This window comes from Molossus molossus, unplaced genomic scaffold (assembly GCF_014108415.1).
Source record: "Molossus molossus isolate mMolMol1 unplaced genomic scaffold, mMolMol1.p scaffold_m16_p_12, whole genome shotgun sequence".
Taxonomy (NCBI): domain Eukaryota; kingdom Metazoa; phylum Chordata; class Mammalia; order Chiroptera; family Molossidae; genus Molossus; species Molossus molossus.
In genome coordinates, this window is record NW_023425347.1 from 96,845,597 (window position 1) to 96,865,822 (window position 20,226).

General features: G+C 47.3%; 1 protein-coding gene across 3 annotated transcripts in view; it reads right to left on the reverse strand.

Annotated features, from left to right (window-relative positions):
- The window catches only part of VPS13D (vacuolar protein sorting 13 homolog D), a 238,863-nt gene extending 219,857 nt beyond the window's left edge, over nt 1–19,006 (reverse strand). For 2 of the 3 annotated variants that reach the window (XM_036256565.1, XM_036256563.1), the window contains exons 1-7: nt 18,923–18,989; nt 15,878–16,046; nt 9,907–9,984; nt 7,043–7,233; nt 6,865–6,945; nt 3,545–3,661; nt 411–515 (exon numbers count right to left, since the gene is read on the reverse strand). In XM_036256565.1, the coding sequence (XP_036112458.1) occupies nt 411–515; nt 3,545–3,661; nt 6,865–6,945; nt 7,043–7,233; nt 9,907–9,984; nt 15,878–15,974 (669 nt within the window). In that variant the 5' untranslated portion in view covers nt 15,975–16,046; nt 18,923–18,989. Of the gene's footprint in view, nt 1–410; nt 516–3,544; nt 3,662–6,864; nt 6,946–7,042; nt 7,234–9,906; nt 9,985–15,877; nt 16,047–18,922 lie in introns of all 3 variants that reach the window. The other variant, XM_036256564.1, reaches the window with a different exon arrangement.
- Between the last annotated feature and the right edge of the window lie 1,220 nt (nt 19,007–20,226).

Sequence of the window (20,226 nt, forward strand, 5' to 3'; positions counted from 1 at the left end):
TTCAATTCCAGTCAAAGGCACGTACCTCGGTTGTGGTTCGTCCCCGGCCCTGGTCAGGGTCGTGTAAAAGGCAACCAGTCAATGTGTCCCTCTTACGTTGATGTTTCTCTCTCTCTCCCTCCCTCCCACTCTATCTGAAGGTAAACAGAAAAATATCCTTGGGTGAGGATTTAAAAAAAAAACAAAAAACATAGCCTTAAGTGAAAATAAGAAACCTGTAATGCAATATCAACGTAAAACATACACAAACACTACATGTTGCTCAGTTCCATGCAACACATCTGAGAGTGGGCCTGTGGCGAGGACGGGACCAGGGACCAGAGACGCAGAGAACGAGGCCTACACGGCAGTGATGCTCCACCACTTTGCTGCACTGCAGTGCTGCAATAGGCCCTCCGCCAGAGTCATACCTGCAACTCCACCTGAGGCAGATCCCCCAGCAAAGTGCAGTCGACATCCCAATAGATGCTGAACTCAGCCACATCTAATTGCTTTTTCCGCATTAACTTCTGTACCTGAGGTAAGACAGACAGGGAAGAAAACTCAATGACTCTATAATCTTGAATTTATTCATTCATTCAACAAGCCATTTGTGACGAATCATGCATCAGGCACTTTGCAAAGTGCTGGGGATACAAAACTAGACCAAAGCATGCTTCTGCTCTTCCAGAACTCAAGTCTAGCTCACTGGGGATACAAACATGCGAGCAGCTGTGTTAAGCAGAGGGAAGCAGAGGAAGAATGTAGAAGATGCCCTGAGAAACAAGGAGAAAACGGCACTGTGTGAGTGAGTACCAAAGATGTGCTCGTTGCAGGCACAGGGCTGGGTAAGACAAAAGGGCTGAGACACATTTCAGAGAACAGGGCCAATGGTACAAAATGCCTGGCATCTTCCGAGGACGGTGAGTTTCTGTGACTGGGGCACTGCTGGTGCAGTGTGGGGGCAGAACTCATACATGTATATGAACATATTTGGAATGGGAGTTAGCTAAGTGTTGAGAAAAGTAGATTGGATGTTACTAGGTATGCTGGGTTGAATAGTTTCCTCCCCCCAAAATGTCATGTCCTCCCAAAACTTATGAATGGGACCTCGTTTAGAAATAGGGGCTTTGCAAATGTAATCAAATTGAAATGAGGTCACACTGGATTGGCGTGGGCCCTATGATGCCCTTAAAGGAGCAGCACACACACTCGGGGACAAGGCCAGGAAAAGAGGGGCAGACACTGGAGCACTGCGTCTACAGCCCGGGATGTAAGGCTACTGCCTGAAGCGAGGACAAAGGCATGAGCATTTCTCCCTCAGAGGCTCAGGGAGAATCTACTCTGCCAACCTTTTGATTTGGGATTTCCACCTGCCAGAAGGAGAGAATGTTTCTGTTGTCTGACGTCATCTAGTTTGAGGTCGTTTGTTACGGCGGCTCCCAGACACTGACGCGCTAGGAAGGGAAGTGCATGCCTCACCCAGGAGTTTGGAGCTCACACTTTCGTGACAGGGAGCCCCTGGGGATTTTGATGTAGGTATGCACCAGGATTAGGTATGTGTTTTAGAAACAGAACTCTGGCAACAGAGCAAAGCAGAGCTCCCCACTGGTGGGCCAGAGAAAACAAGTCATGAGAGTGTCAAGATAATGAGCACGTGTATAGAACTGAGTTACGTTTTATAAATATTTGGTTACTCTGAGCTAGCCACCTCCAGCCCCAAGCAGCCACATCCATCTGGCTCCGTGTCCGGTACAAGTCCCTTGTTTCCTGTGTGCCGTGACAAAGGAAAGGGTGGGAAGTGTTAGCACAGGATGAATCAAGAGCCTGCGATGGGAGCAAGGAGGTCACAGAACAGGACGTTTTATCAGCCCAGGCAAAGCTGACAGACTCTGGACTCAGACAGGTGCAGTGAGGATACGAGAAGCGCCACATCTGAGATATGTTGCAAGAAAGATCAGCAGGATACGGAAGCTGAGGAATGAGAAGTGAAAGAACAAGCTCAGAGCTTTCGAGATTAGGGCAGTGGGTGAGAAAATGTGCTCTGCAGCAGGGAGAGCCCATTTTTTCTCCAAAGGGCCAGAGAGTAAACAGTAAGGTTCTGTAGACCATATAGTCTCTAATGCAACTCCTCAACTCCACCACTGGAGCACAAAACAGCCTCTGATGATAAACAAAGGGCATGGCTGTGATCCAATAAATCTTTGTTTAAAAAAACATAGGGGAACCTATGGCTCACTGGTTAAGCATCGACCCATGCACCAAGAGGTCACCAGTTCAATTCCTAGTCAGGGCACATGCCCAGGTGGTGGGCCCAGTCCCCAGTGGGGGCATGCAAGAGGCAGCCAATTGATGCTCTCTCTCATCGATGTTTCCATCTCTCTCTCCCTCTCCCTTCCTCTCTTTCTAATATCAATAAAGGGGAAAACAATTAAAAAAAAAAAATCACAAAGGAAGCGATCTGGCCCACAGGCCACAGTTTTCCAACCCCAGATCTGGAGCTGATCCACCCTCCCTTCACCTCTCTGCACCTCAGCATGCTCAGCCATACCAGGAGGAGGACAGTGGTGGTGAACAGTGAATGCTCTAGAGGTGTCTATATCTACAGGTAGTTAAAGACCATGACTATGAAGGTCAGTCCGGAGGGGAGAATGGAGTTCAAGTGGAAGCCATCAGCAAATGTTCCCAGGTGGTAGCTGAAACTATGAAACAGAATGTGTTTACCTGGGGAGTGCACATGGTATGAGAAGAAAACCAAAAATGAAAGCCTTTCTGTATTTTGATCTGTCCGTGTATAAAATGAAAGGGGTACCCTGGCCGGTATGGCTCAGCGGTTAGAGCATCAGCCCATGGAACAAAGGGTCACAGGTTCGATTCCTGGTCAAGGGCACGTACTTGGATTGCAAGTACAATTCCAGCCCAGGCCCAGGTCAGGGTCGTGCAGGAGGCAACCAATCAATGTGTCTCTCTCTGACTGATGTCTCTCTCTCTCTCTCTCTCTCTCTCTCTCTCTCTCTCTCTCTCTCCTCTCTTCCTCCCTCCTTTCCACTCTATCTAGAAAGTCAGTGGAGCCCGGTCAGGGTGACTCAGTGGTTGAGCATTGACCCATGCACCAAGAGTTCAATTCCTGGTCAGGGCACATGCCTGGGTTGTGGGCCCTATCCCCAGTGGGGGGCATGCAAGAGATGACCAGTTGATGTTCTCTCTCATCTATGTTTCTATCTCTCTCTACCTCTCCCTTCCTCTCTCTCTAAAAATCAATACAGAAAAAAAAAACTAAATAAAAAGTCAATGGATAAATATCCTCAGGTGAGGATTACCAAAAAAGAAAGGGGCTGCACCAACATTTAATGGGTGAATGACATAACGAAAGGTCAGAGAAAATGAACTGTTCCCCTATTTCAGCACATTAGATTGTTGCACAGGCAAGAAGCATACACGCCAGGGAAAGAACACGGCGGGAAAGAACGCAATCTCATTTACACAAGACAAACTGCCGACAGGCAGGGCCGCCGACTCCCCCGAACGACTGCTTTCCCCCGGCTCAGTCAGAGTTCGTACTCACAGGCTCGTTCACAGCATTCTGCATGGACACATTCTTAATGCAGATGCCAAATGCAAAAGGATGGGAAGGACTGGTAATACCATCTTCGAAGCGCAAATGAACATCTTGAATTTTTAACTGCGAAGGGGAGAAAAAGAGAAAGCACGTGAGACGACAGCTCGGGTGGAACACTAGGGGGAGGAGCCTCGTTGCCCTGACCACACTCAGTAAATTACAGCTGGCATTTCACACAAACACAACACACACATATCCAGTGCTCTTCAAGTTCCTCAGAGTTATCATCACAAACTGAACATGAGCGGAAGAGAGATACAACACTTGTATTAAACCCTTTCAGAAGTCACCTTAAAGACACACTGGAAGAAAGTAATACCACTGTACCCAGATAACTGGCCCTCCTTCTTTTACGACATCTCAGTCTTGCCTCTGTGTCCCCGCTCCTGGACACAGGACACCAGCAGGGCATATGCCCTTTGTACCTATTTATTTCCCTCTGCCCAAAAGGCACACTGCTTCAATGAATTAAAAAATAATAACAGAAAGTGAAAAGACAACCCACAGAATAGGCGAAAATATTTACAAATCATATATGTGATAATGGACTAGAACTGGAAAATAGAAAAGAAAAAAAAACTCTTACAATTTAACAATGAAAAAAACCAAATAAACCAATTTCTAAATGGGCAAAGAATTTGCACAGCTATTTCTCCAAAAAGGATATGTAATGACCAATAAGCATATGAAACGATGCTCAGCGACAGCAGCCGCTCAGGAAACGCACATCAGAACCACAGTGAGAGATCACTTCATCCCCACTAGTGTGGCTACAACCAAAAGGCAGGTGATAGCAAGTGTGGATGAGGAGAAACTGAGATGCTCATACATTCTTGGTGAAACTGTAAAACAGTGCAACCACTTTAGAAAACAGTTTGCTAGTTCCTCAAAAAGTTCAACATATAGTTACCATACGGCTCAACAATTCCACTCGTAGGCATATAATACTCAGGAGAACTGAAAACATGTTCACACAAAACCCTGTACGTGAAACCCCATAGCGGCATTATTCACAGTAGCCAGAAAGTGGAAGGAACCCAATGTCCATCAACTGATGAATGGATAAACTAAACGTGGTACATCCTGAGAACTGCAAAAACTCCCAGCGAGAACACTCTGTTCAAACCCCTGCCCTAAGAGACTTGACCCAGTTATGTTGTGGCTTCCTGCAGCCTAAGGCTGTGTCCCTGGGACAGTCAGCCCCTTTCTGAGTTCCTCTCCGGAACACCTCAGGGCTGTTTGTCCAGCCAACACCTGACGGGCAGCCTGAGACCTCCCTTTCTTAGAGCATTTATCCTTGCCCTACGGGCTCACAACTGCGAACCCTTTCTCTGTCCCTTTGAAATGCGGATGTGTTATCTCCTGCGCTCAAGGACCTAAAAGCCATCCTTTGAAATGCGATCGGGAAGGCTGAGGCCGCAGTGTCCGGTCTCTGTGAGACACAGAAGCCTAGCTAGTGGACACAGCTGGCCTAAACCACCTTTACATTGATCAACGCTTTGTCATTTTTCTCCTGAGCCCCCTCCCCCCACATACACCCTCACTCTCCTTTTAAAAGGCCGAGTCACCTCTGTGCAAATTGGAATGAAGTTGTTCTTTCCCCTTCTGTCAGCTGTGACTGTGACAATGAATCTTTGACATGCCACCCAGAGTAGATGATTCAGTCATAAAAAGGAACGAAGTACTGACAGATGCCACAACATGGATAAACCCTGAAAGCACTACCCTAAGTGAAAGAAGCCAGACACAAACGGCAACCTAGGCCTGGCCGGTGTGGCTCAGTGGTTGAGCGTCGACCCATGCACCAAGAGGTCGCGAGTTCGATTCCCAGTCAGGACACACACCCAGGTTGTGGGCCTGATCCCCAGCGGGGGGCATGCAGGAGGCGGCCAATCGATGTTCTCTCTCATCGATGTTTCTATCTCTCTCCCTCTCCCTTCCTCTCTCTCTAAAATCAATAAAGAAAAAAAAAGGCCACCTAGTGTGATTCCATTTACAGAAGTGTCCAGAACAGTCAAGTTCATGGAGAAAGTAGATTTGGGGTTTCGGGGAGCTGGAGGGAGAGGGAAAGTGGGAGTGACTCCTGAGAAGAGGGTTTCTCTGGGGGATGATGAGACTCTTCTGGAGTCAGACAGTGGTGATCAATGCACAATTTTGCAAACGTGCTAAAAACATTAGACTGTACACTTTAGAAGTATGAACTTCATGGTATGTGAAACTAAATCTCAACAAAGCTGTTTTGAAAATAATAATGATGAATTTTTAAAAATCAATGACAGCCCGAGTGTGGCAGAGGGTCAACCCATGCACCAAGAGGTGGTCAGTTCGATTCCCAGTCAGGGTACATGCCCAGGTTGTGGGCCCGATCCCCAGTGGGCCAGTGGGGGACATGCAGGAGGTGGCCGATCGATGTTCTCTCTCATCGATGTTTCCATCTCTCTGTCCCTCTCCTTTAATAAAAAAAATTTTTTTAAATCAATGACAGCTAAAAAATAAATAACTTCCTGAAATAGCATTCAAAGCAGTCACTTCAAATGTACCCACCTTTTGTCAAAGTTATGAAATCAACAACCTCAAACTATTTGGGGGGGAAAGCGGTGCACCCGTGTCACCCGGGCACTGCGAGAAAACCTGGGAGCTAGTAAGTACGGCTAACCCATGACATTCATGAAAATGGACTCTGATCTAGCTTTTGAGGACAAAACAAAATTGTATTTAAAGCAGAAAAGGTGGCCAACAGCCCTGGCCCTGACCCTCACCACAGTGCCAGATCCATCAGTGAGAGCTGAAGCACCGTGAACAGCAGCGTGCGGCGCTCACCATTCACTGTGGAATCACCTAGAAACCATGAATCCGACCACTCGCAGCTGAGGAGACTGAGATCACAGCGGTATGTGATTTGCCCTAAAACAACGGACATGAAGGCTTAGGTGACCTGGCTTCTTGGGAGCTAAATCCTTTAGCAAGTGGGACTCCAACATTCGAAAAGAAAGTGAAATGAAATGTAAGTGAAACAAAAACTCCTACTCACACTAACTGAAGCTAGAAAAACCTGTGTGCCAGAGCCTGGACCTGGGACTTGCTTTTCAGGTTTTCCCTCCGGCACCACCTAGAAAAGGGCACACCTGAACAGTCAGCCCTGTCTATAGAGTGCACCTTGCATCAGTGAGACCCATGAGAAACAAACAACTAAGAAGTGAATACCTTTAAGCCTGAGAAATAAATCCCTCCCATGTTTCTACTTTATAAAAGTCAGTAGGACTTACTTCAATATTCTCCACAATTCTCGTAACTACGGAGGCAGTGACTGAATACCAATAGGATTCCCCTTTCTGCTGGCGTTCGTTCTACAGAGAAAAGAGCCAGTGTTAGCCGGAGCGGGTGCCTTGCTCATGTCATGAGTCTTACCACACTGCTCTATGGACAAAGGGATTTCTGCCTTGCCTTCCATTTTTCCTCCAGGGCTTGAAGTAGAGCTTTCTTGCGTTCCCTTTCCAACAGTTTCTCCTTTTCATCATTGAAATCTTGTATTTTTTCAGGGGCTCCTATTAAGTGAAGGCTGGAGATGGAGATCACCCAAGGGTCCACATGGGGGCGGTAAAAAGGAATCTGAAGAGTTACTTTCCCAATTAAACCTAGGAAAAGGAAAATCTTGTTAAATGCCATTACACTTTTTTAATTCCTTCTATTTTTCTATATTCTTCTAGCTTTCTTGAAGGCGCATTATTGCTTTCACCTTTTTTCTCATTTAAGAAAACAGGTAACAGGTCCTCGTCCTTGTGAAGCAAACGTGAGTAGGCTGAGACAGGTAAGAGGCAGGCACAATAAATCAGAAGCTGGGAAAAATTCAGTGTGACTTCACCAGAGCAAACGCAAGAGCTCTCCTGGAAACCACCTCTCCCCCAGCTGGACTACATCTTGAATTTTCTCGGGGTGTCTTTCCCACAGCACCTGCACAAGCCCACGGGCACACAACCCATTTCCTGTTCATTATTAACCTGCTGCTTGCTAAGTACTTATTAGGAGTTATCAGACTCACAGTATGTCCAGTCTTGCACAAACCAACTAAAATGCAGGGGACGCTGCAGGGGCACGCTCTCAAGGAAGAACTCTGATTCTTTGTGAGAAATTGGGCTGATGGGAGAGGTAAGGAGCCTGGGAGAACTGTGAGACTTATTTCCCAAGTTCCATCATTTCTAGCCAAGCATCCTAGAACTCAAGTCTTCTTTTTTTTTTTTTAATCCTCACCCGAGAACATTTTTCCATTTTTTGTTCAGATAGAGTGGGAGAGAGAGAGAGGAAGAGAGAGAGAAAGAGCGAAACATCGACGTGAAAGGGACACATCAAGTGGCTGCCACCTGCACGACCCAACCAGGGCCGGGGACAAACTGCAACCAAGGTACATGCCCTTAGTGGGAACTGAACCCGGGTCTCTCTGGACCGCAGGCTGGCGCTCTAACCGCTGAGCCAAACCAGCCAGGGCTCAAGCCTTCTTTAAATTCAATGAATTAAAGGCAAGTCATGACTAAGGAGTAATGATGAGGACATCCAAAGTGCCCTCATGGGTCTCTCAGAGCTCCACCTCTGAAGGCAGCGTGGTTAGCAGTGTGAACATGGCCCCGTACGATCTAAAATTCAAGTGAGAGTGATCTGTTCTGCAGGGGTGGGCAAAAGTAGGCTAACAATAATAATAATTAAAAATACAGCCCTGGCCAGTTTGGCTCGGCGGTTAGAGCATTGGCCCGCGGACCAGAGAGTCCCGGGTTCGGTTCCCTCTAAGGGCACGTACCTCAGTTGCAGTTTGTCCCCGTCCCCAGGTGGGGTCGTGTGGGTGGCAACCATTCCATGTGTCTCTCTCACATCGATGTTTCTCTCTCTCTCTTCCTCTCTCTCTCCCTCCTGCTCTAAAAAAAAAGAATACAAGAATAAACTGTTGCCCTGGCCAGTTTGGCTCAGTGGTTGGAGCATTGGCCTGTGGTCCAGAGAGACCGGGGTTCAGTTCCCGCTAAGGGCACGTACCTCGGTTGCAGTTTGTCCCCGGCCCTGGTTGGTCGTGCGGGTGGCAGCCACTGGATGTGTCCCTTTCATGTCGATGTTTCTCTCTCTCTCTCTCTCTTCCTCTCTCTCCCTCCCACTCTATCTGAAAATGGAAAAATATCCTCGGGATATTCTTTTTTTATTAAAAAAAAGAATAAACTGTTTAGAGAATATTCTTAATCCAGAACACTCCTCACCAAACCTCATAAGTGCAGAACTCCTATATAACGGCAAACATCTATGGAGTGTGCCAGGCATCACCCTGAGTAACTTTAACGTATTAACTTAGGCATTTAGGTGCGACAATTATCCCAGCTTAAGGATGAGGAAGCACACAGAGTTGTTAGGGAACTTACCCAAGGGCACACGGCCAGAAAATGGCAGATATAGAAGATAAACCCAGGTACGCTGTTCCCGAGCCCACTTTCATGCAAGAGAGTAAACTCTCTCTCAGTAATATTTATACTGAATTCTCTGAGAATAAAATCCCCTGCATCTAGAACAGAAGTTCTAATAGTAAACATAAGAATCACCAGAGGTGCTTATTAAAAATGCAGGTTGAGCCCTGGCCGGTTTGGCTCAGCAGTTGGAGCATCGGCCTGGGGTCCAGAGAGGTCCAGGTTCGGTTCCTGCTAAGGGCATGTACCTCGGTAGAGGTTCGTCCCTGGCCCCAGTTGGGGTCGTGTGGGTGGCAGCCACTCAATGTTTCTTTCTCTTCCTCCCTCTCTTCCTCCCGCTCTATCTCAAGATAAATGCAAAAATGTTCTCGGGTGAAGATTAAAAAAAAAAATCCAGGTTGAGCCCTGGCTGGAGTGGCTCAGTGTTTAGTGTCAGCCCACAGACCGAAGGGTCTTGGGTTCAATTCCCAGTCAAGGGCATGTACCTGGGTTGCAGATTTGATTCCCAGCCCTGGTTGGGGTTGTGTGGAGATAACCAACCAATGTGTCTCTCTCACATCAATGTTTCTCTCTGTCTCTCCCCTACCCTTCCTCCCTCTCTTATACTCTCTCTAGAAAAAAAAAAAAAATCAATGGAAAAAATACAGGTTGAATGACATACCGTTGGAGATTCTAATTCAGTAAGTCTGGAGGCCATATGACCTCCCCACCACCAGCCCAAGGTCATCCTGTGGCCTAGAGACTTTAAGATGGATCTAAACTCTGTATTTCCTCCCGGATCCTGGTCAAAGAGAGCCAGAGTCAAGGGCTCTCAGTTTCGGGTCCCAAACAATGTACACTCAAAACTGCCTCCCTCATCTTAGCTCCACATACCAGCTTTGACTTCAAATGGTAATTCCAGTTCTTTCAAGGCATCTTTCTTTAATGGCAAGTTTTCTAATTCAACAGCACCTGAAAAATAAAAACAACATCATGTGGTTGTGGGCGGTGGGCGGATGGGAGACTGGGTGAAAAAGGTGAAGGGATGGAGAACTACAAATTGGCAATTACAAAACAGTCACAGGGATGTAAAATACAGCAGAGGGAATATCATCAATAATATTGCAATAACTATGTATGGTGGGTACTTGAAATATCGGGGGATCACTCTGTAAAGTATACGATTGGCTAACCACCATGCTGTACACCTGAAACAAATACAAAATAATATTGAATGTCAACTGTAATTAAAAATAAAATAAAATAATAATAAAATTTAAATAATACCATGAAATGTTCATCCAACAAATGAGGCAGGTACCTACTATGTGCAAATCACTGAGGGTTACAGGGAAAGTTCTGCAACTAGACCAGAGCCACAGAAAGCCGTGGGAGGCGCGCCCACAGCCCGTGGTGCTGCATCTGTACTAACTGCCTGGCTGTCCCACTCTGACACGTAAACAACAGCTGAGGTTTACCAGCAGAGGAAGGGTTTGGGCAGATATCTAACTTTTTCTGTAATGAACCAGATAGTAAATATCTCAGGCTTGATGGTGTCTGTTGTATAGTCTCCTTTTGTCTTTTTCACGAGCCTTTAAAAGTGTAGAACTGTCTTCAGCTTACAGGTGGAATCTGGCCAGGCGGCCAGTTTGCAGACCCCGAGTTTAAGGTCATGCTCACCAGAGGACCATTAACATCCGAATATCCTGGGATAAAATGTAGGCTCCTAGGCCCCCTGCCAGACATCTCTGAGATTGAAACACAGAAGTTTGCTGTTTTTAATCATCTCTCCCTACCTGCCCACCACCCCCCAAAAAGGGTGCATTGCACGCAACATCTGAGAGCCCGTGAGAGTTCAATAAAGTTGGTCATCAAAAGGAATTATTCTCTCTCTTCTCTGCATCTCCACTTTCAGGCGTAATAACCAGGCAGAAGGCAAAGGGACAAACAGGACACTGCTGAAGGTCCTTTCCAGACCCAACTTTTACAATGACTTACACCCCAAAGTACAAGATGCCTCCAAGAAACAGTCTAGATCTCTCACCCTCCTGGCTAAGGAAGTCATTCATTCACACATACATACCCATCCCTGTCCTGTACTAGGGGCTGCAGGGTTCCCATCCTCAAAGAGCTTGGGAGACAGCCATCATTTTGCAGTAATACTGTTTGCACCACACAAGGCAGTTTCTGAGCCCCTGAAATCATCTGTCTAAGATACATTATTTTCTAGAACAAGCAGTACAGACAGCCACCGCCCAGCAACACTAATTGGTAAGGGAATCCAGAAGAAAGGTAAGCGAGGCTTTTCCTCCAAAGACAAACTAATGCAAGACTTGTGCATAACTGGCTTCTAAGGAAGTATTCAAATCTAGCAATCTGGCAGGTTCTGAGCAAATGCAGCCAACTTATTTCTTAGACTTTTGCAGGAACATCTGTCTATATGGGGGATCCATATACCTTAAGACAAACCAAAAGGAGAAGTCAGTAACCCCAGAAAGCCCGGTCAACCTGTATTTCCACGTTAGGGGAGAAAATAATCATAAATGGGAAAGTATCATGAAACACGTTCCTCATCAGTTGAAAGTGACTTAAAGGGAGGAAAGTATGCAGTTTCTTCTTTTGAAAGCAACATTTGCAATTTGAATCATTTGCTCTATTTTTCAATCCCCAAATCTGCCACAAGGCAGACGACCTAGGTTTCCTTGGCTGCTGTACAGCCTGGGGAAGTGGAACAAATTGTAGCCAATCCACACCATGAAAACGTAAAGAAGCTGAAGCCCAGAGAATGAAGGAGGTGGTCTAAAAAGGAGGGGACACAATCAATAGATGAGTGGATTAAAAAAGCTCTGGAACATATACACAAGGAACACTATGCAGCTGTAAGAAAGAGAGATCTCTTATCCTTTGAGAGGACATGGAGGAACCTGGAGAGTATTATGCCAAGCTAAATAAGCCAATCAGAGAAAGACAAATACCACATGATCTCACTTATTTGTGGAATATAATGAACAAAATGGACTCAAGACATAGAAAGGAGTAGGGTTCAGACTGACAAACCTTAGAGGAGAGGGGCGAGAGGGATGATAAACCAAAGAACTTATATGCGCATATGCCTAACCAATGGACATGGACAACAATGCTGGGGTGGGGGGACCAGGAGGAGAGGGTCTATGGGGGAGAAAGGAAAAACATCTGTAACAAAATAAATTAATACAAATTGCAAAAAAATAAATAAATACAAAATAAAAAGGAGCAGACACAAAGGAAAGAATGACAAGAACTGAGCACTAAGACAAAACAGGCAGCAGCCATGGTTCAAAGGCCTCCTACTTCCCCACCCACTCCAACAGGCACGCACAATTGGCCCTGCTGGCAAAGGTCCCTCCGAGCGGCCAGGTCCTAGGGCACCCAGTGTAGGTGAGTACTTTATAAATGATAATGTTGTTCAATTACTTCCAGGCTTATTCATGGATATCTCTCTCACCCAAAAATTCCTCATCTCCGATTAGCAACAAATCTAGTCCCTAGAACTGGGGTTAATTTAGAGACTGGTCATTTCTCAGTAATTGTTAATTACTGAATCCTCCTCCCTGGGATCTAAGTCATTTACAGGGCCACAGTGAGATTCAGAGCTTATCAGAAGAAAAAGGAGCCCTGGCCAGTGTGGCTCCTTTGGTTGGAGCATTGTCCCCTACACTGAAAGGTCGCAGGTTCAATTCCCAGTCAAGACACATACCCAGGTTGTGGGTTCGATCCCCAGTTGAGGTGTATAGAGGAGGCAACCAATCAAAGCTTCTCTCACATCAATGTTTCTCTCTCTCCTTCTCCCTTCCTCTCTCTCTCTAAAAGAAAATAAAAAATAATTTTTTTTAAGAAAAAGGAGGGGGATCTAGTTTTGAGTTACAGATATACAGATGTGCCCACAGCCCAAAGTTCAGACTCCTTAACACTTGGCACAGGCAGCCACTACCTCCTGGCCCCAAACATGCCGGACAAGTGTTCAGCCTTCTTCCTCCACTCGCATAGTTCATTCCACCCAAAGTATGGTGATCCACCTGCACCCCTATCAAACTCCTGCTAAGATCCACTCAAAAGCTACCTCCACAACAGCTTTCCCAGAGTCCTACAGACAGGAGGAATGGCTCTTCTCCTTTGCACCCCACTGCGTTATGCCCAGATGTCTAGTAGTAACAATTTAATATATACTGCCTTGGATTGCCACGTGACCCCTGTCTCCCCAGCAGAGTGACAGCGAGCTCTCCAAGGACTACAGAGATGGCGGCGGGTCAGCAATAGCGGCAGCAGGAGCAGTACCAGCAGCTTTCCTTCAGTGAGGACCCGCTAGGGGCCAGGCACGACCTGGGCATCATCTCCTTCACGCCTCACAACGGTCTGAGGAAGTGCTCTTCTCTGCTCCATTTCTAAGATAAGAAAAATGAAGCTTACGGGACAAGCATTTCGCATACAACACACAGACCTGGTAGGTGGTAGTGCTAGAGCCCATGCCTGTTGATGATCTGGGAGAGAAGCGAAGAGGAGGCTTGAGTAACTTGCTCGCAGTTACAAACAGCTTTTAAGTGGCGAAACCAGGGTTACCTCCTATGCCTGAGCTTTGAGTATCTTCTACTATCTCACTTTTTTGTATCATTTCATAACAGAGCCTCACCCAAAGCAGGTCAACGAGTGTTTGTTGAATGACTGAAGGAGTAAAATCTTACTCAAGCGCTATCTCTGTCCTTCAACCACTCAAGCTAACTTTGCATTTTTATTACTTCTAATATGTGTGCACAATTTACCTTTCAAGTCCTACCCACCAGCCAACCCTATGTTGATGATCACGATGATGGATGATGCTAACCCCCGTGACGAGGGCTCACTCTATTGCCAAGAACACTTCGGAGCTCTTCGGCTTAGGTTAATGTGTTTAGTCCTCAGAGCCTTATGCGACAGTTCATATTGTGTCCAGTTTACAGAAAGGGAGACTGAAACATGAAGAATTTGAGTAACTTGCCCAAGTTACTGGTAAATGGAGCAACTGGGATTCAAACCCAATCTGGCTACAAAATCCACATTTCTGACCACTACTTCCGTCTCTTTTGTACATCCCAAAGCATCTAGAATAGTAAACACTTGGAGATAGACTGAAATAACATCTCGTATCCTCCACCCCCAAACACTACTTCACTAGAACTGTGTCATCAAGATCAACAAAAAGGATCAACTTCTGGACAAAGCCATTCTCAGTACACTGGGACACCCCAACACTGTGGTGTGCTTTAGATCCATAAGGATGGGGCACCATACTGACCCTGGTTATGGACGGAAGAAAAAAAGCAACTTCTCATTTTGCAGGGAAACATTCCTCAGATTCCACAGGTCCGTTAAAAGCCATAGAGAATTATTTTTTTAAAGGAAATAAGCATAGAAAAGCAGTTTAAAGCATCAGAGATATACACAGTTGTTACAAGATATATTCTGTCTAAAACGGCTGAGATTAGAAATCTTTTATTAGTACAGATTCCATGATCTATCATAAGGCACAAAAATGTCTCTTTATTCATTTCTTCAGCCACCATCCTCTTCCCACTGAGCTGTGGAGGGTGCCGGCTCTTTATGTTCTTTATTGGCGATGCTACTGTCTGCTGTTCTCTCTCTGGCCCTGTCACCGCCCTGTACACCTTGGGAGGCTTCACAGTGAGTATGAGAACTTCAACCAGTGGCCAAAGAGGTGAACCTCACACGACTGTTGAACTTTGAACATATCCTCTTCCAGGACAGACTAGTCACTTTCACTTTGCACTTAACAGCTCCCTTCTAGGGATGGAGGACAAGTAGGAAGAGGAGACTAGGAGAGAGCCCACTCTGTTTCCAGTGAAGGGAAGGGAGTGGGGATGTGACCGTGATAGCTCCCCGCAGCCTATGGCTACCACAATCATTTTACTGGCGTAGATGGGTCCCAAAGACCTGGAAAGCAACATCTCTGGGGACAGGTAACCACTGAGACCTTATTTCCAGACTACACCACCATCCATACCATTGCTAACCTGTCCTGATCCACATGCCAAAACACGTGTTCCAGGAAGCTGAGGTATGACCATACTGGAGGTCTCCTGTCCACTTTCCATGATTCTACACACTTGTCGACTTTCCCTCCTTTCTCTAGATGTATTAAAGGGTTCCATTTTGAGTTGAGCAAAGAGAACTTAAAACAAGGAGAAGGAGAGAAAAAAAAGTAGCTTTCCGATCCCCACACCCAATCACTGGACTGCACTTACCAAGTATAGGCCTGTGAAGGCTAACATGTCTCAAGCTTTCGGTACTTGACTGCTAAGCAAGACAAGACCTCAGAAATTCTGTCGAACACCTCACGGGACCATACTGCAAAACCTCTGCTGGGTGTCCATTGTACGCCAGCAGGAGAGGAGCTTCAGACATTACCCCATCTGATCCCTACAGCAATCCTGGAGAGGCATATTACCCTCATTTTCTAAAGAAATTGAGGCTCCAAATTTCAGTGCCTTGTTTGCATAGCCAATAAGTGACACAGGATTTAAGGCCACAGCCAATGCCATTGTCACTACATCATGGCTGCCTCCATAAAGCTTCATAGGGCTAAAAAAATTAACCATATATGTGTGTGTGTATTTAATAGTTCCCTAAAATCTGCAGCAATACAGGTACATACCTAAGTTACCCTGTACTAATAACTGGTGTCATATGGGAGACAATATTTCCTTTTACACATGTTTAATAAAAAGCCATCTGAGCATCATTTTATTATTCTCAATACAGCAAAAGAAATATAGAAAGTAGAAGTACCATCTGCAAAAGCATTCTTTACCAAAAAAAAGAGACATGTACTCACCTTTCAGAAGCGCGACGGAGAGCTGGTCAGTGTTCAGGTTATTGACGTATTTCCCCAGATAGGTATTGAGAACCCAGGCTACAAGACCTTCCAACATGACTATATCCCCAAGACAAGGTGTTTAAAAATCATGGATCATTATTTCTCTCTCTCATGGTCACTGAAGAATCTATTAAAAAAAAAAAAAAAAAGGCAATCAATAGAAAAACAAGATGATTTTCTAAGCTGAAAATCTACTTTCCCTAAAGGTAGATGAATGCAAAGCTTAGGTTTAAGAAAACATGGTGTGAGAAGCACTGTAAGATGCCCCTTGTTTGCATAGTAAATGGAGGACCAAACCCTAATACATCTACATTTTGATGTGGCTACAAGGAACAGTCACTTATAAATTTACCAAGTATTACCAACAATTCAAACTTGCATATCTTTCCAGTGTAAATGATCGTTAAACTGCTTGCTTTTAGTGACTCACCTTGGGACTAGACTGTTCTGATCACAGGTTCTCATCCAGTTGTGATTGGGCAATGTCTAGAGACATTTCTGATTGTCAGGAGTGGGAGGTGCTACTGGTATCTTGTGGGTAGAGATGACAGATGTTGCTAAACATCCTACAATGCACGCATAGCCCCCCACAACAAAGAATTATCTAGCCAGTGTGTCAACATTGCTGAGGCTGAGAAACCCAGTCCTAGATTAAGGTAAAAATACACTAAGAGATTGTATCAATGAACTTCATATTCTGCAATGATACTCTTGAAGCCTTCTCTAATTCAATTCTGCAAATGTGACCATTTGTAAAATAATATAAAAGGGAGAAGGCAGTGTCTTTGCACTGTTCTCAAATGTCCTAGAGATGCATCACTGGTACCTGATGCTGATACAATGAACTATCTTGGTCAGTAATTACACATGCCGGCAATCCTCTGGCTCCAGCTACAGTATTTACATTCAGTACTGATTCACTACTGTCGATCATTATTATTAATAACTGGTGTTTATTAATATTACAAAAAATATAGATAGATTTTTAGTATTACATAAAAAATTAACATGAGGGGACTTGAGACACCAAAGTTTAAATGGGTCCAGAGATCACTCAGCTTGTAGGTCCCAATTAGAACTGTGGGCTCCAAATCTTCCTCTGAGCCAAGCACATCAGACACCAGCCCACCATGCCAGACACTCTAGATTTGCTATGGCATGCGTCCCACTTGGAACCAGCCCTTTCGGGATCCTTGCCAAGCACCCTGCCCCTCCTCCAGTGATTCATCTTAGTGCCAGAAGACAGACTTATCCCAACTGAAAGGCTGCCACACCCAACAAAGACCCAAAACACAAGGCCCCCGGAAGAGTTAACCTCCAGGATGACTTTTATTTGTCAACAGTGACAGTAAATAAATAGCACTTGATGAAATACTACTTTCTTTCCAAAGATTCTTTTTAAAGCTACATTTGGTGTAAAACTAGGAATCTGCTACAGATTATCGGACACTTTTTTTTTTAAAGAGCATGTTACAAGAACAAATGTTTTTAAATAAGAAATGTTTAACGGTCTGAGTACAAGAAACAGTTCTTTGTTTTAACTTCAAACAAGTAAGTCTGTGAAAACCAAATGTGAACCTGACTAACCTAGCCTTACCAGGCAGACTCCAAACACACTTCGGCAAGGAGCCCAAGTCGGAGGACTCTGTTTTTGAAGTCACTTCCACTCATCTCAGCCCTACGTGCCAACAAACCCCGAAGTGCCAACTGCAAATGCTCCCCCGGTTCAGGGAAACAACTCTCGGTTCGTACACGACCAGTCCCTACTCGACGCGCCCTGGAGGTGGAAGAATGCAAAGTGCGGATTAAACGACGGGGTAAGAAGCGCTGTCAAATGTCCCGGTCAGTACCTTGAGACCCAAGCCAGAAAGCACTGGCTCCGCTAAGCTGCAGTCCAGGCTGGAGGCCACTTCACGCATTCCCTTAAGCAACCCGGTGTCAGGAAGGGAGCCAGACTGGCCAGACTCCCACAGTGTTTACACTCGGGTTCACCAGCGCGTCCAGGCAGCTGCCTAACGCTAACCCCCGGCTGGCCTCCCCTAATCGGTGGGGCAGGTGACACTGGAGATCAGGGCCCGGCCCAGGGCAGACCAGAGCCGGCGTGACCTTGAGCCAGGCCCCTCCCTGGAGGGGCGGCCAGGGCCGGGAGTAGGAAGGACTGGCAACTGGACCCCGGCGCCCCACCCACTGGCGGCCGGGCTCCGTGCGGCGGCCGCGGGGAGCTCAGGGATCGCGGGTGAGAGGGGGGCGGAGGCCGGGCCAGGGGTCCAGAGGGTGAGGCTCCCACAGCCCTTCCGCCTCCCCTCTGCTCCAACCCTAAGCTCGGCTCCAGGGGACGGAGACCCCACCTCCCAGAGAAAGCCTGGCGGGAACGCCGCCGGGGGTCCCCTGCCCGGGAGGAGGGGTTCAACCGGGGCGTGACCCCGGGGGGCGTGGGGTAATGACAGGTTGGAGGCCCCATTGCAGAGCGTGACCCCAGAAGGCTGGTGAAGGGGGTGGTTAAGACACTCTGGAGAACGGGCTGGCGCCCCATTCTCGGGTGCTGGGTTGGGGGGCTCGCACACTGGGGACCCCCATTATGACAGGGGGTTGGGGTGAGGAGAAGAGGCGGACTGACACCGCCCCAATCCCAGGGTGGCAGGCTGCCGGGACCCTGGGGAGGGCGCGGGGTCCGGCCGGGGCTCGGACTCCCCAGCACACGGACGCCCGGGTCCCGGGAGGCTCAGGCAGCCGGGCCCGCGGCGGCGCTGCCCGCGGGGACTCGGGCGCAGGGGCCCCGGTGAGGCCGGCAGGCTGCGCGCCGTCGGAGGCTCGCACAGCCGGGGCTCCCCGGAGAATTTCCGATGGCCGGAGGGCCGGGCGCCGGGTCCCTGGCTCCGCCGCCGCGCTCCCCGCGGCGGGCTCCGGCCCCGCGGTCTGAGGCGGAGCCGGAGCGCCCGGTGGCCGGCCCACGCGCCCCTGCGGTCCCCCGCCCGGCCCGCCGCCTCCCGCCACGGCCCGTACCTGTCGGTGTCCCGCGCCCGCCCCAGCCCGGCTCTGCGCGCTGCTTCCTCTCCGCCGCTCCTCAATGGCGCTGCAGCGGCGCTCCGGCCCGGCAGACCCGACCAATCGAGCGGGCGACGCGCCGGCGCCTGGGCAGCCGAGCGCCGAGTCATCGAGGAGGCGCCCCCTGGTGCCGGCGGCCGCTCCTGCAGGGCCGGGCCGGCCCCAGGTGAGCCTGGCGCAAGGGGCCTGGGAACCCAGGCTTCTTCCTCCTACCCCGATCCCCCCACGGTCCGTTCTCAGCAGCCAGAGGGATCTGTTAAAACACAATTCAGGCCACGCCACTTCCCTGCTTCAAACGGCTTCCCCGTTAGACTGAAAACCCACTTCTTCGCCAAGTTGACACCAAGACCCTATGGTATTTGATCCATTCCTATTTCTGCCAGTCTTTCCCGGGCCCTCTGCCACAGCATCCTTCACCGCCTGCCTCGGGGCCCTTCCTTTGCCATGCTCCCTACCTCTGGTGCTTTCCCCAGACCACTGCTGCCCAGCAGAGCGCAAACCACAAGGTGATTTTAAATTTACTGAGTTGGTACATTGTTTTAAAAAGGGGGGAAAGAAAAAAGTGAAATTAATCATATATTGTACTTAATCCAATATGTCCTGAATAGTATTATCTCAACCTGTAGCCAACAGAAAAAAGATTAGTGAGATACTATAGGGGTTTGTTATAGTACATTTTTGAAATCTAGTGTGTATTTTACACTTTCGGCACATCTCAGATCAAACCAGCCACATTTCAAGTGCTCGATAGACTTATGTGGCCATTGGCCACAGAGCAGCTCCGTAGTCAGAAAGCAAATCCTTCTCCCGTTGAACGTTCCTGCTACCCTATCTGAAGTTCCCTTCTACTACCCTATTGTATTTTCTTCACAGAGCATAAAGCTATCTGAGATGATCTTATTTATTTCTTTATGCATGTTATCTTCTCGCATCCTGAAAGCAGAGATTTTGTCTTTCCACAAATGTTTCTTCAGCTCCTAGACATTGCCTAGCACAGAAAAGACTCAATAAAGGTGCTATGGATGAATGGATGGATGGATGGATGGATGGATGGATGGACGGACGAACAAACGAATGAACAAATGGACACTTCATCTTGCATTGTCACCAGAAGAACAGGAAGAACACCTCAGGCTCATAAAAAGTCAGAAAATGCAGGACACAGGACAATAAGTTGGCAATAGTATATTTACCAAATAATTAGCAGCCTTCATAATGCTAAGCTAATGAGCTGACTCACTCCTAAGCAAGATCTGGCTTCT